A 12,585-nucleotide genomic window follows, 5' to 3' on the forward strand; every position below is an offset into this window, starting at 1 on the left:
AAACACTACAGGACCATACAAGGGGCAGACAATCTATCTGCTTTCACCTCCCTCAATGTCTAATTTTCAATCCCAGAGACATCGGTAATAAGATAATATGTTAGAATGAAAAGATACTAACTCTCTCGAGCATGTTCTTCCATCTCTTTTCGTGCCTGCTCAGCAGCTTCTTCAGCTTCCCTGCGAGAATTCTCAATCTCTTCTAGTTTCTTCATTTGTTCTGTGAACACAGGACGGACAGAAAAATGTTCATTTATGCAAAGTAAGTACTAGGCATCGACGTAATACCGGTAATAGGGCTAATAACATTCATCGGATGCGTTCTTCAGCATGTTACGTACCATCATAGAAATCGAGCAGCTCTTGGGGTAACTTGTCACCAGCAGCTCGAGGGGGCAGTAAAATAGTGTTGTATTCATCATATCCTTTCATTAGACGAAGAATCTAAAATTTCAAGCACATTTTTTCAAGCACTGATATATCAATCCAGGTCATATACAATACACCAATATGTAAATTTTTTGCAGAAGGCATCAATTAAACGATAGATACCTTCTCTTCTTCTAGATACAGTCTATCGAATTCTAAGTTATAAAACTCTATCGGGAACGGACACGGATTGCGCACTGTAATGTCTTGCTCATCTCCGACGCTGTGAGGTAAAATCGGTCCGAAGTGGACGAGGTTACGATCGAAGTCTAGACGCGGCTCGAGACCTTGACCCCGCGCAATCATTAAGATACGTTGACTGCTCTGAGCGATTCTGATCGGCATACGATGCTCGTAGAATTTCTGAAAGTGTTTGAAAAATGTTGAAGAATGATTCTAGACTGATGAATAGGCCTTCGAACTGATGCAGGGTGGCCACTTTTATTTGACCCGACTTATTCTCTAACATGCACGTTGTTTTCCCTGACTTGATCTGCTAAGAATCCAATCAATTAACGCAGTCAAATAATGTTTATTCAAAACTTTTTGATTTTAAGAGCGATCCAGCCATCACAACAAAATTCCCTAATTTTTAGGTTTTTATCAAATTCCCTGACTATTACCCAACTTAAATTCTTTACTTTTTCATGATTTCCCTGTTCTCCAGGTAAGTGGCCACCCTGTGATGATGGCCATCAATCATACAAAAGTGAATAATACGAACCTCTTCAGTTGGCATAAATTTGACTTGTACATTGATTCTCTGCCCGGGCATCAACGATCCGGCCGGAGGCATCATTTCGAACATCTTCGGTTTTGGCGGCTCCGCTTTAATTTTCCGTCTCAAGTGCATCGGCATGGTACGGTCGACCTTGAATATTTGCAATCAAATAAAACGTTAGAATCAACGCGTCATGAAATATTGACTCTTATTCGAATCAAGTTTCGAGATGCACCTTCTTTTTATTTTTCTCCACAACGATTGAGCTCCACTCGCAACGGACGTACTTATGGTTGTGAAGCTGAACGGTAATGACCTTACAATCTCCGCACTTCACATCTCCAAAATCCAGAGCATCAGTCGATATTTCCATATCGGGCATTGTTACATGAGCACGTAGACGGATACATATTTGAGGACCATTTACGATCTGAAGGAAAAATAAACAGGGGTATGTACTGGTTGGTACCGTATATACCGGTATGTCAAGTTACGTAAAGTTGTGGTTCTACAAAAAGTACTTAATACCAGAATCTAGTTCTTTATTATTCAGTTGACTTTGAAATGAATTTATCAGAGAGGCCACTTTTATTTGACTTGCTTTTGATTTGACTATTCCCTGACATGTACACGTTTTTTTCCCTGACTTGATCAGCAAAGAATCTAATTAATAACTCAAATTCCTCTGACTTTTCAGTTTTTTTTCTACAAAATTCCTTGACTGTCCCCTGATTTCCAGGTAAGTGGCCAACCTGTTTATTTCAAATCAAATTTGGCTTGCCTTCAGAAGTATGTATGGGAACGTACATTGATTGGTACAACGGTTTCAATCGGTCCTAGCGGCAGATTTGCACCTCTCGGATCGAAACTAACGACGAAATCGACCGTCTCGTGGTCGGGAGCACCAGGCAATTGCCGAACGCGATCTAATTCGACGTTAAATCCGTGGTGATGAAGAGCAGCTCGATCGACGGAAAACGACACCGGACAGAATCCAGTATTCGTAGCGCGCACGATGTGAGCTCTCACAGTGCCAAGAACAACGTAACCAAAATCGAGCAAATAATCGGCGAGTCTTGGTCTGAAATAGAAAATCAGAATGACTATATATACCGCAACTATTCACAATTAGCAACATCGGTAAGCTTCATTTCATAAGATGATCATTACTTTGGCTTTGTCTTCTTTTTGCTTTTCTTCGACTTAGTCTCTTTCTGATTTTCCTGGTCGAACTTTTGTTGCTCATCATCGGTGATAACGAGAGTATCGACGTGGCTGAGCTCTTTCTGATTCTGTTCGGCGGTAAATTCTTTAACCATCATTCGCTCGACTTCCATTTGAATCTCTAACTCTGATGGCAGATGTTCGTGCTAATAAAATATGCATGTAAATGAATGTGTTGAGTTCGTAGAAGATTTAAACATATTTTGTCTTATCCTTGAATATAACCACATCAGGGACAATCTCATAGTTGGGCAACTCACAGCCTATGTGTGATAACTAAAATTTAATTTAGATTTAAACTGATATTTCCATATCCTCAATTTCTATAATTATAGCAAAACCATTAGAAAAAGACCTAAAAATTTAAGTGCATATTATCAACTCACAGGAACCTGAACATCTTCATTGGAATGTCCAACACTGCGATATGACTGGTTCTGGTCATCTCTCTCTTTTTCGATATTCTTCACGTCTTTACTCAGCACTTCTCGGGCCTCTTTCAGTAGACTACTGTACAATCCTTCTTCGTCGCCGATCCGCGGTAAATCCAGAGATATTCGCGTAAAAACGCCTTCGCCATACAGATTGACGATATCTGGTTCGAAGTGAGCCACTTGTATCATGAAACTCTTATGAAACCTTTCCGGTACGCCAGGAAGAAATTTGATGGTCAAAGTCTGTTGACTGAGAGCCTCGATATATCCCTGAAAAGAAGATATTTACAAGGTAAGTCTACTTTTTTCGAATTTGTTGAACAAAACGATATTTTTTACCATTCTAACCGGCACGAATATACTGGTGCTGATTGCTCATATGTTGGTTACAGTTAACCAATGGATAGTTCACATTGTGACTATTAAAAGTTCATTGTTACTATGGCATTTATCCACTGGTTAGCTTAAACCAACCTTTGAGCAACTGGTCTCTGGTGTACAATCATGTACACGAATGATCGTGTACTTACTGAATGTGGTATCATTACAGGAATACCAGGTCTCGGTTTTCCAACCTCTTCGGGGTCAATACCCAGAGCAGTGAAGTTGAATCCAACTTTACCGCAGTTAATCAGGGTTATTTCAGCGGATGCAACTTCATCATACATCTACAGACAAGAAAATGCAAGTTTTATCTAAAAGCTATCAGGGATCAGCAGGTCAAGGGAAGTTTATAAGTGAAATTCAACACCAAAACTAAATTTCCTACTGTTTTGTTCAGCATAATGCTTGTTAGAATTTCCCATTTTTCCTGATTAACTCATACACCACAATTCTTATATGGCTATCGGATTCTCACTCTCACTTCAGTTCAATACACACTGTTATTATTTACCTGTTTTTCATAGTCGATATCAGTACAGTCAAATCTGTATTCAACAAGTGATGCTTCACCTTTTAGATCAATCTCATATGTCGGTCCACCTTCAACCTCGCAAATAGCCTTTGCTTTACTCCAGATGTCGGCATGACCGAAGAATGTCAACGTCACTTGCTCGGTGTCCCCAGGAGCCAAGTGTCCGTACAGGGGCAATATATCAAATACCTGTATTTAAGAAATGAAAGCATGAAATACAGAATTCTTTTTCCAACAGTTCTTATCAAAGGTGGTTCCTAAAGTACTCACCTCTTCAACACCAAGTGGAGAAATAAGATCGCGATCTTGTTCTAAGAGTTGTTCCAATATCGGGTTTATTTCTGGTCGTTTGCTGGCAGAGCTAGCCGGACGAGGAGTCACAATCTGTCCGCTTACACTACGCGATGTCTTTATCAATTCTCCCTCACCCTCTCCAATTGTTTCATCTCGTAATTCATCCTAAAAAAAAATTCCAATAAGTGATAATTCTACTACTAGTTTCTCAGGCAAACACTGAGGAACGAATCACTGAACTGTGCTTACCTCATTTTTCTCATCTACATCTTTCTCGCTATCCTGTTTTTCCTTGCTATCATCTAAACCATCTAGGTCTAGCGTGATCTCTGGTTGACTGACTTCTGAACTTCTCTTCGATCCCATGTGCGTAGCCACTTCTATGATTTCGACATGTTTTTCTTTAATGGTCGTCGCCCTTGAAGATTTCTCCATCAATTCCTGCGACGCGGGCGGTGAAATTTCCACTTGATCATCGACTTTATCTGTGAAAACATTGTCTTCTGTCGAAATGGTAACCATTTTCTCGATCGTTACAGCCTGGCTCGGTTCCTCGGGAGGTGGCAAATCTTCAACATCACCGTTAGAAATCTCCAATAACTGAACTGCAGGCGGTTCATCCATAATTATTGGCGATTGACGGACAGCAATTGGTTCATCCCCGATCAGGAATGACCATTTATATTTCACATCCATCGGGCTGTTATTCATGATATTGACATATCTGGTGACTTCTGTGTCATTCAGAATGCAACCGAAATCAATGACTTGCTTCTCGAATTCCAGATTAGGGAAATACACTTCACCCCTCAGCGCAATATAATCCTTACAAAATATGAAAGACTATATAAGTTTACAAAGCAAAACAAAAGCTGATCTTGAGTTTATCAATTTCATTATGTTGTAGTCGGTATAAAAGTACAAGTACTATGGAATACAATGAAATTATTGAATAAAATTTTGCCTACCACATGAGGATGTTCTTTGTAATTTATGGCCAAAACTTCATCGATCGTGCGGATATGAGAATCATTTTTATAGGCTGGATCAAACTGCACACGCAGGTTCAGCTCTTGTCCCCTGTCCATGACCAATTCCTAATGAATATTGAGAATACAGTCATATGTTAAAAATATGTCATAAAGTTTCCCCAAAAACAAAACAGTTGCTTAAAAAACTGCTAATCTTTACCATTTTTGAACATTCAGTACCATCCTGCATCAGTAATTGGAATGGGTAGCTCAATTGGAATTGAGCTGTCAATGGTAGACTGGATACATTCTTCAGTAACACATCCCTAGTTTGTACAACTAGTTCATCATGTGGTTTCTGTAAATTGAGTAAATTCAAGTTTTCATTAATCATAGAGAAGACAACACATATCAGTACTGGTACCGGTATATGGAATATGCTAGGCCCTCACAATTCCTAAAATATTCATGAATATATTACCTTATCAATTCTAAAGAACAACTGCTTTGAAGAGAATTCTAGAAGAGGTGTAATGAAATCCACTTTGATATCAACTTTCTTGATCAATTCCTTGCCGCCTGAACGTCCAATGATCGCATGGCAGATCATTCTCTCCTTGACAGACTGCGGACTGTAAAATTTATGTAATCTATTTGACGCGCTGGAAACGATTTCGAGAAAATGAAAGATAGCAAGAACACTGAACTTACTGGTCGACAATTCCTTCCAATACTGCTTCAATTGTTTCACCAGGGGCCATGTCCATTCGAGAAGGAGTCAGCGTAAAAATCGGCTGAGGCAATGCAGCTAAAGGTGGTTTATTCTAAAAATAAAATCATTACTTATAAGTGTGAAATTTTGGTTCCCATAATTTTGACTCTTGCCTTCAATTTACCTTAAATTTTATGTCTTTTACATTCGGTGGTACCGGATCTTTCTTTGATCGAACCATTGTGAATCCCTCGGTACTCCAAACAAGCTGTTGGTGCCGTCTGCCATTGTTAGTCATTTTAAATGTTCTTCGACAGGCGGTGCTCCTGTTAATAGAGTTATGTTTCAATCATTAGTATTAGCTTTCCTCTACATTTGAGGTTGATCGACCAGGGCTACTAATAAGAAATACATACCCGAAATGTGGGCCGAGATCTAACACTGGACCAAAATCAGGCTCAGAAACAATAGTTGTTCCTTGCCCATAAGCTGTTACATCTATCGTTCTTGACTGACTATCCAGAATATTGATCTGTAACTTGTCATGAAATCTAAAATAGAAACATAGCATCAATTAATTCGAATTTGAACATGCCCCTTCAATTTATGTACCGGTAGCTAGTTTGAGGATAGAATATGTATGAATGATGAATACCTGACACAATCATTAAGATTAGCAGTGACAGTCAAAATAGCTGTTTTTTCGGCAGGTATTTCTCCGTCCCTGGGTTCGACAGTCCAGACGGAATATGGACGTAACATATGCGCAGTGAATTTAGCAGCGATCAACGATTCGTTTGACAAAACAATTGTCTGTGGTGTGTCAGCCAGAACGGGAATAACACCCCAGTCAAGATTCTCAGGCGTAATATGTACCACCGGACCTTCCCCGATACAGCTTATGTGAACAGCCTGAAAACAATTACGTACCACAATGATTGATTTTCCTCATTGTAACCATGGCTTAACATCCAGTACCGTTCAAATGAAATGATGGGACTGGTAAGAGGAACTTTTGGGGTGGTAAGGTGCCATGATTTGATGACCAGGATTTTTTTACCACTTTCATTTCGACCAGTAAGCAGGTATCATTGGACCACCAAATTTACCGCTTACCACCTCATTTGGACAGCACTGTACATCGTTCTGGGAATTAAAGATAGCTGGCTGGTATACTAACCATAGGAGGCTCGGGACTTCCAAATATCTGTACATGGGACATAACATCGAGTTCTTCTAGCCCGTGGGCAGCGATCAGCACTGGTACGTCCAATATAGAGTGGGCTTTAATTACTCCCTAAATGACAAACACTGCTGGTTAACGAGGAGCCCAAAACAAATTCATTCGATTCTGTTTATGAGCTGTGAAGATGATCTACTTACGATAGGTTGTGGACTGAAGTACGTAATCGGCGAAAGTGCATCCAGATCTTGCGGCAAAATTTCATACTTAGCCGGTAAATCCGTATCGTTTGAGAGCCTGATTGAATTTTCATATTCATGATTGAGGAAACAGCGTCCGTAGTCGAGTATAGGAGTAAGAATATTGATACTCGGTACAACACAACTGAAAGAGAAATATATGGAAATGTCACCGAATTCAACTTTAAAAAGATTAATTCAGACGATTTATACCTATGTTACGCATATGACGAGCTGTATAATTCTAGTTCCATTGGTGTACTGGTTAGCACTAAGAAAACTGGCCATACTGCTCAATACCGACATATGGGGCTATTAGGGCATTTCTCGCAAAAACTTTTACCCAGAAAAATGCAAGTTTTGGCCTCACCGAGTTCATTAACATCAAACAAAATTTACTGGCATGCTTTAACTGTCACTTCTCATTATGGTAACACCTAATTATCCATAAAGTCAGGTTATATATTTCGCAACAGACTCACTTACCGCGCCTGAATTGGTAGGGTCAGTATTTCTTTGCCAACACCAGCCACATCAACGACTAGAGCTAGGTCATATTTTCTGATCGAATTCGAAACCAGTTCGATTTCGATGTTTTGACTGCTGCGCGGAGACAACATTCCTTTGTCAGGAGTGATCGTGAATTCTTTCGGATTCGAAACTCGTTTTCTAACGTCTGTTTCGCTGTGGCTTGAAATCGCGGCGTTCAAACCATCACCGGGAATACGCAAACTGAACGTCATCGGTACTAGAGATGTATTTGACAATACGCAACTCTCCTTATATTGAAATCCTGAAAATATGCTGATATTAAAGAACTGTTTCTTACAACGAGCTAAATTCTGACTTTAATCAAACTTACCAAAAGAAATCATGCCAAATTTCAGCTTTGGTACATCAAAGTGGAATGTGGGTCCTATGACTGATCCACTGAAATGAAAGAATGATAACATAATAATAATTAATTTGCTTATAATACAGTTCAACTCTACAAAAATACAATCATTGCACTTTACATTAGTATACCGGTAGTGTAATAGTACTAATCATTCAAACATTACAGCAGAGTAAAACAATAAAGTGTAAAATTTTTTTTTAAATAAAAGGTCTTTATACGCAATTTAAAAATGAAACGGTGGGAACTTCAAAATTTTTTTTGGAATAAAGCATTTCATGAAACACAACACAAATATATTGTAACATCTAAGAATGATCATGAACGATTCATTACAGATTGGGGCTGAAATCATTACTGACCTGAATTTGACTTTCGATCGCTGTGGGGCGCCGTCAATCTGGAATTCGAACTCCTCTTCGAAATCGCCTAGAATTTCGCTCGAAAACGTCACCAGTATGGCCTGGTGTCCTTCGGGCATTACAATACCTTCCGGCGGGTTGAACGAAAACTTCGGCCCGAATATCGTCTTCGGTATGATGACGTTGAAAATGGCGTCGATATCTCCTTTGTTCGCAAGGACGACCTCGTAGGTATGCATCGAGTTGACGAACACGTTTCCCATGTCTAACTCTTCGAATGAGAACTGGACTTTCGGTCCGATGCCATCGCCGCGTATACGCAGAGGTAATCTCGACTCACGGCCGGTGATGTTACAGAAGACCGTGTTGTTATACGTGATCGCCTCACCGGGTTTGAATATAACATTCACTTCGAGCGAAGAGTTCGGCCAGATGTCGCCCTCAATCGGGTCGAGTTTGAATACGTCGTCGTTAAACACCATTTTATCATCGGTAACTCTCTAAAATTTTTCAATGAATATCATTTAACCAGATCAAAGGGTTTCTCTTGAGTTTCTCAACTGATTAAAAAGCATCTATTAGCAGAATTGGGTCAAAATCAGGTAAATTATCGTCATAAGCGATAAATGATCAATTTAGGTACCTTTCGTTTATTCATAAATGTTCGTGTGAGTAAAGAAAGTTTATCTTTCAAAGACGGATTCCATTCGCATTCTTCTAGAAATCGTTTGGTCTCAACATCTTCAGCAGTTTCCAAGTCTTTGTAGAAACTGTAGAATAATTAACCATACATGTGAAACATTTGGTGGGTCTATGAAATCGAATAGTCAAAATATGCACAGAAAAACATACTCAGATTTTTGCATATCTTCTTCTTCTTGTGTAGCATACGGTGTCCACTGGAAGTGAGCTATAACGTCGCTCCTGTTGGTAATCGTCACCGTACGCTGATTAGCCATGGATATATACGTGTTTTCAATTCGAATCGAGTTCTTATCCAGACGTACATTTGCATCTTGAGATGCGCCGTACATACCGATATATATGTCTTCACCTTGAAAGGAAAAGACAGTTGAGATTTCAATTCATCGAACAAAAAATAAAGAAGCAAGGAGACCAACAAATGAGGCCATTAACCCTTTCAGTGCGTCTAAGCCGCAGTGCTGTGTATAAATTGGTGATGGACTTTGCTAGTACACTGCAGTGCGGTGTATCAATGTAATTAGTAATTCTATCTCTTTTTTTATCTCTTATGAAAGATGGCAACACAATAAAATATTAACTAACAATACACCACAGAGCGGTGTGGACACATCACAGCCGTGTGTCTGTTATTCAACACATCAGGATGGAATTCTTTGGAATTTGCAAATTACCTCCAGCTATTGAGGGTGATGATTAGTCAGCACTGAAAGGGTTAAGAGTATTGAAATTGGTTCAAGATAGGTGAATTGGATAGACAGATCATCTACAATACCTGTGTCATATGATAAGATGAGATCTGTGCCGTGATCTCCAACTGTCATCGGTTTAAATTCGACAGTTACTTGCATGCTTTCGTTAACCGGCAGTATTCCATTTTCAGGACTCACGCAGAATGGGCTTAAAAACATAGAAAATGATTACAGATTCACGTACAAATCACAGATATACACATAAACTCGTATCGTTTTGACAAAATGGCCTGAAAAAAGCTGGTTTTTGAAAGCGTTGACTTCAATTATAGAGAAATCATAGAGTTTATTAGGCATTCAGTATAAATAATCTCATTGTAAACATACCCATCAGTGCTTAGCGAGAATTTCGCTTCTCTGTTCCCGATATTTCGTACCAGTAGAGTTTTCGTCGAGGAGTGTTTTACCGGAGAGGCTGCGAAATGAACCTCATCAGGAAAATCGAGGATTGCTCTTGAGCCGATACACCGTACGGGTACGATGAACTTTTCTCGTTCGGTTATGCATACAAGTTCGTGTGAATAATCCTAGAATAACATAAGCAGATTCTTGTATCAGATTCCTGAGAATACATGTATCACAGCACTTTTAGTTTCATCACTTGACAAAATTATTTGTTCTTCATTGACAAGAAATAGTGGTTTTGATAGATACTGAGCTATACTCTTCCCTAGGTACGCCTTTCAGTCAGACGAAGGTTGTTATGATCAACTTGATATCACTCAATTTATTGACTCATTTTTAGCCTAGGGCTAAAAATAAAATTGATACGCTGTTTCTCATGTCTGCTCAGCTTAATAGTTGACCCGGCCGGTCGCCTATCTACCCTCTACATTAATTTTTTTCAAAATCATGATCCAGCTTACCATAAGAGACCCAGCAGTAATAGAAATGAACTGATTACAAATCTTATCGCAGTTTACGAAACAACCGAGCCGATTCGGAGAAACAAGGTATCATTTTATGTTAGCCTTATAGAAGTTACGTGCAGCCTTGTCTAAATAAACAAATACAGTTGAAAGAAAAAGGTTGTTACTTTTTTATCTTCTGGTGTGAACTGTATACGGAATGTAGTCGGTAAACCGGGTCCAACTTTATGACCGACATCGTGCGGACTGACGATCTTGAAGTAAGGGCTGTCGGCTTGCGTCACCTTCACCAGTCTCGGAACTTTATCGTTGTTACGAAGCAAGAACGGAACTTCATACGTTTCGAACGGTTCGTAGTTTTGAAAGAATATTTCCGAAGGGAATGGTTGGAACATCGGGTCGTCAATCGGCACAGATGAAAACTGAAATTACAAGCAAATTAAAATCAGCTTGTTTCTGAATTTACAAATATGCAAATGCCATAAATGATAGTAGTCGAATAAACACTCTTATCTGTGTAAACTGTGGATAAATTAAGAGGTTCTACAATAAAATTTTATACGATAAGATTTATTTAAAGGAAACCACAACGTTTGGCTGTTTCGGCTGTTGACTAATAGCCATCATCAGGCGATATATCAATCCACCTGTTGATGGCTGTTGAGGCTTCGTTTTAACAAATTGTATCATATAGCCTATAATCCTTTGTGCGTCTTAATTCATTCATATGATGCTTACCTTCTGGTGAGTTGTGTCTCCCATATCCAAGAGCTCTATCTTTTTCGGATTTTTCATTATGTGAGTATTCGCAAGTTTCTTTTCAGTGTTCAGAGACATTTGAAACATGTATCTTGAAGGCGTTAGCTGAAAGTAGAATACAAAATTCAGTAACATATTTTTGAAACCTTTACAAGAAAAATGTGGCAAGGAATTCAGGCCAAAGGCCTTGTACAAACCTTGAACCCATCATCATCAGTTTTCACCAGTTTGGGATTTCTGGGTGCAATGACTTTACTTTTGAATTGTGGAGCTGCAGCACCCAAACAACTGAGCGTCCCGGTGGTTCCTAGAACCTCGCCAAAAGGACCTATAGCTGGCATCCTTTCCTAAAAACAATATATAATATACCACGCTAAGTTAATAGCATTGTCACCTGGTTGTTCCTAACTTAGACTTAGAGCCCTAGGTTACTAACATGAAATATTTGAAGGTTTTGAATGACTGCAGTTTAGGTGTCCGAAATAGTCATAGTAGATAAGTTATCCTGCCTCCACAACCATGTCCACATAGCCTGGCCCTAATAATCATATCCGACATAACCCCCCTGCCCTACAATATGTACATATCCCTCTACTTACTGGCTTCATATTCAACCTTACACACTAATGGCGAAAAGGTGGCCACAAGTGCACGAAAGGAATTTTGTCTCAAGTACAGTCTTATACCAATGCAATGCCAAACAGAACACTCAAATCACATATTGATATAGAAATACCAGAGTTTAATTTGAATTTGACTTGCTTTCTCGATTTTATTCATTTAAAAGATTCACGAATTATGAACAATTTTGTAAATTTAGAGTTACGCTTCTAAATTAAGAACATGCAGTAATGTCGTAACAATTTATTTACCGTGTGATCTTAAGTCCTTACTGCAGTGAAAAATGCTTTACATCGAATATTGCAGTTAGTAAACAAATATTTCTCGCAAAACAATCGCCATCTTGCTTTCTGTCGTCAATAGCAACGATAACGAATTCAGAACCATCTAAAATAGTTTAGATTTAATAAGTTATTGAAAAATAGTTATTATTTTCATAAATTAAGCTGATGTTTTGTAATATCTTGAATATATCAAGCGTATTACAAGCAGAAAACTAAAT

At 38.9% G+C, this 12,585-nt stretch overlaps 1 protein-coding gene across 1 annotated transcript in view; it reads right to left on the bottom strand.

The window, feature by feature from the left end:
• LOC141901011 (hydrocephalus-inducing protein homolog) overlaps positions 1-12,381 on the bottom strand; it is a 30,909-nt gene extending 18,528 nt beyond the window's left edge. The window contains exons 1-33 of the mRNA XM_074788063.1: positions 12,335-12,381; positions 11,660-11,809; positions 11,442-11,567; positions 10,871-11,125; positions 10,162-10,361; positions 9,858-9,982; positions 9,233-9,434; positions 9,024-9,150; positions 8,381-8,880; positions 7,986-8,053; positions 7,610-7,916; positions 7,085-7,268; positions 6,882-6,998; positions 6,357-6,613; positions 6,118-6,252; positions 5,886-6,027; positions 5,701-5,813; positions 5,471-5,621; positions 5,210-5,347; positions 4,987-5,115; positions 4,436-4,843; positions 4,268-4,372; positions 3,995-4,183; positions 3,704-3,913; positions 3,339-3,476; positions 2,761-3,078; positions 2,321-2,520; positions 1,958-2,231; positions 1,386-1,580; positions 1,154-1,300; positions 553-792; positions 342-444; positions 122-220 (exon numbers count right to left, since the gene is read on the bottom strand). Of these exons, the coding sequence (XP_074644164.1) occupies positions 122-220; positions 342-444; positions 553-792; positions 1,154-1,300; positions 1,386-1,580; positions 1,958-2,231; positions 2,321-2,520; positions 2,761-3,078; positions 3,339-3,476; positions 3,704-3,913; positions 3,995-4,183; positions 4,268-4,372; positions 4,436-4,843; positions 4,987-5,115; positions 5,210-5,347; positions 5,471-5,621; positions 5,701-5,813; positions 5,886-6,027; positions 6,118-6,252; positions 6,357-6,613; positions 6,882-6,998; positions 7,085-7,268; positions 7,610-7,916; positions 7,986-8,053; positions 8,381-8,880; positions 9,024-9,150; positions 9,233-9,434; positions 9,858-9,982; positions 10,162-10,361; positions 10,871-11,125; positions 11,442-11,567; positions 11,660-11,803 (6,046 nt within the window). The 5' untranslated portion in view covers positions 11,804-11,809; positions 12,335-12,381. The remainder of the gene's footprint in view (positions 1-121; positions 221-341; positions 445-552; positions 793-1,153; positions 1,301-1,385; positions 1,581-1,957; positions 2,232-2,320; positions 2,521-2,760; positions 3,079-3,338; positions 3,477-3,703; positions 3,914-3,994; positions 4,184-4,267; positions 4,373-4,435; positions 4,844-4,986; positions 5,116-5,209; positions 5,348-5,470; positions 5,622-5,700; positions 5,814-5,885; positions 6,028-6,117; positions 6,253-6,356; positions 6,614-6,881; positions 6,999-7,084; positions 7,269-7,609; positions 7,917-7,985; positions 8,054-8,380; positions 8,881-9,023; positions 9,151-9,232; positions 9,435-9,857; positions 9,983-10,161; positions 10,362-10,870; positions 11,126-11,441; positions 11,568-11,659; positions 11,810-12,334) is intronic.
• Between the last annotated feature and the right edge of the window lie 204 nt (positions 12,382-12,585).

Source organism: Tubulanus polymorphus, chromosome 3, assembly GCF_964204645.1.
Source record: "Tubulanus polymorphus chromosome 3, tnTubPoly1.2, whole genome shotgun sequence".
In the NCBI taxonomy this organism is placed as follows: Eukaryota; Metazoa; Nemertea; class Palaeonemertea; order Tubulaniformes; family Tubulanidae; genus Tubulanus; species Tubulanus polymorphus.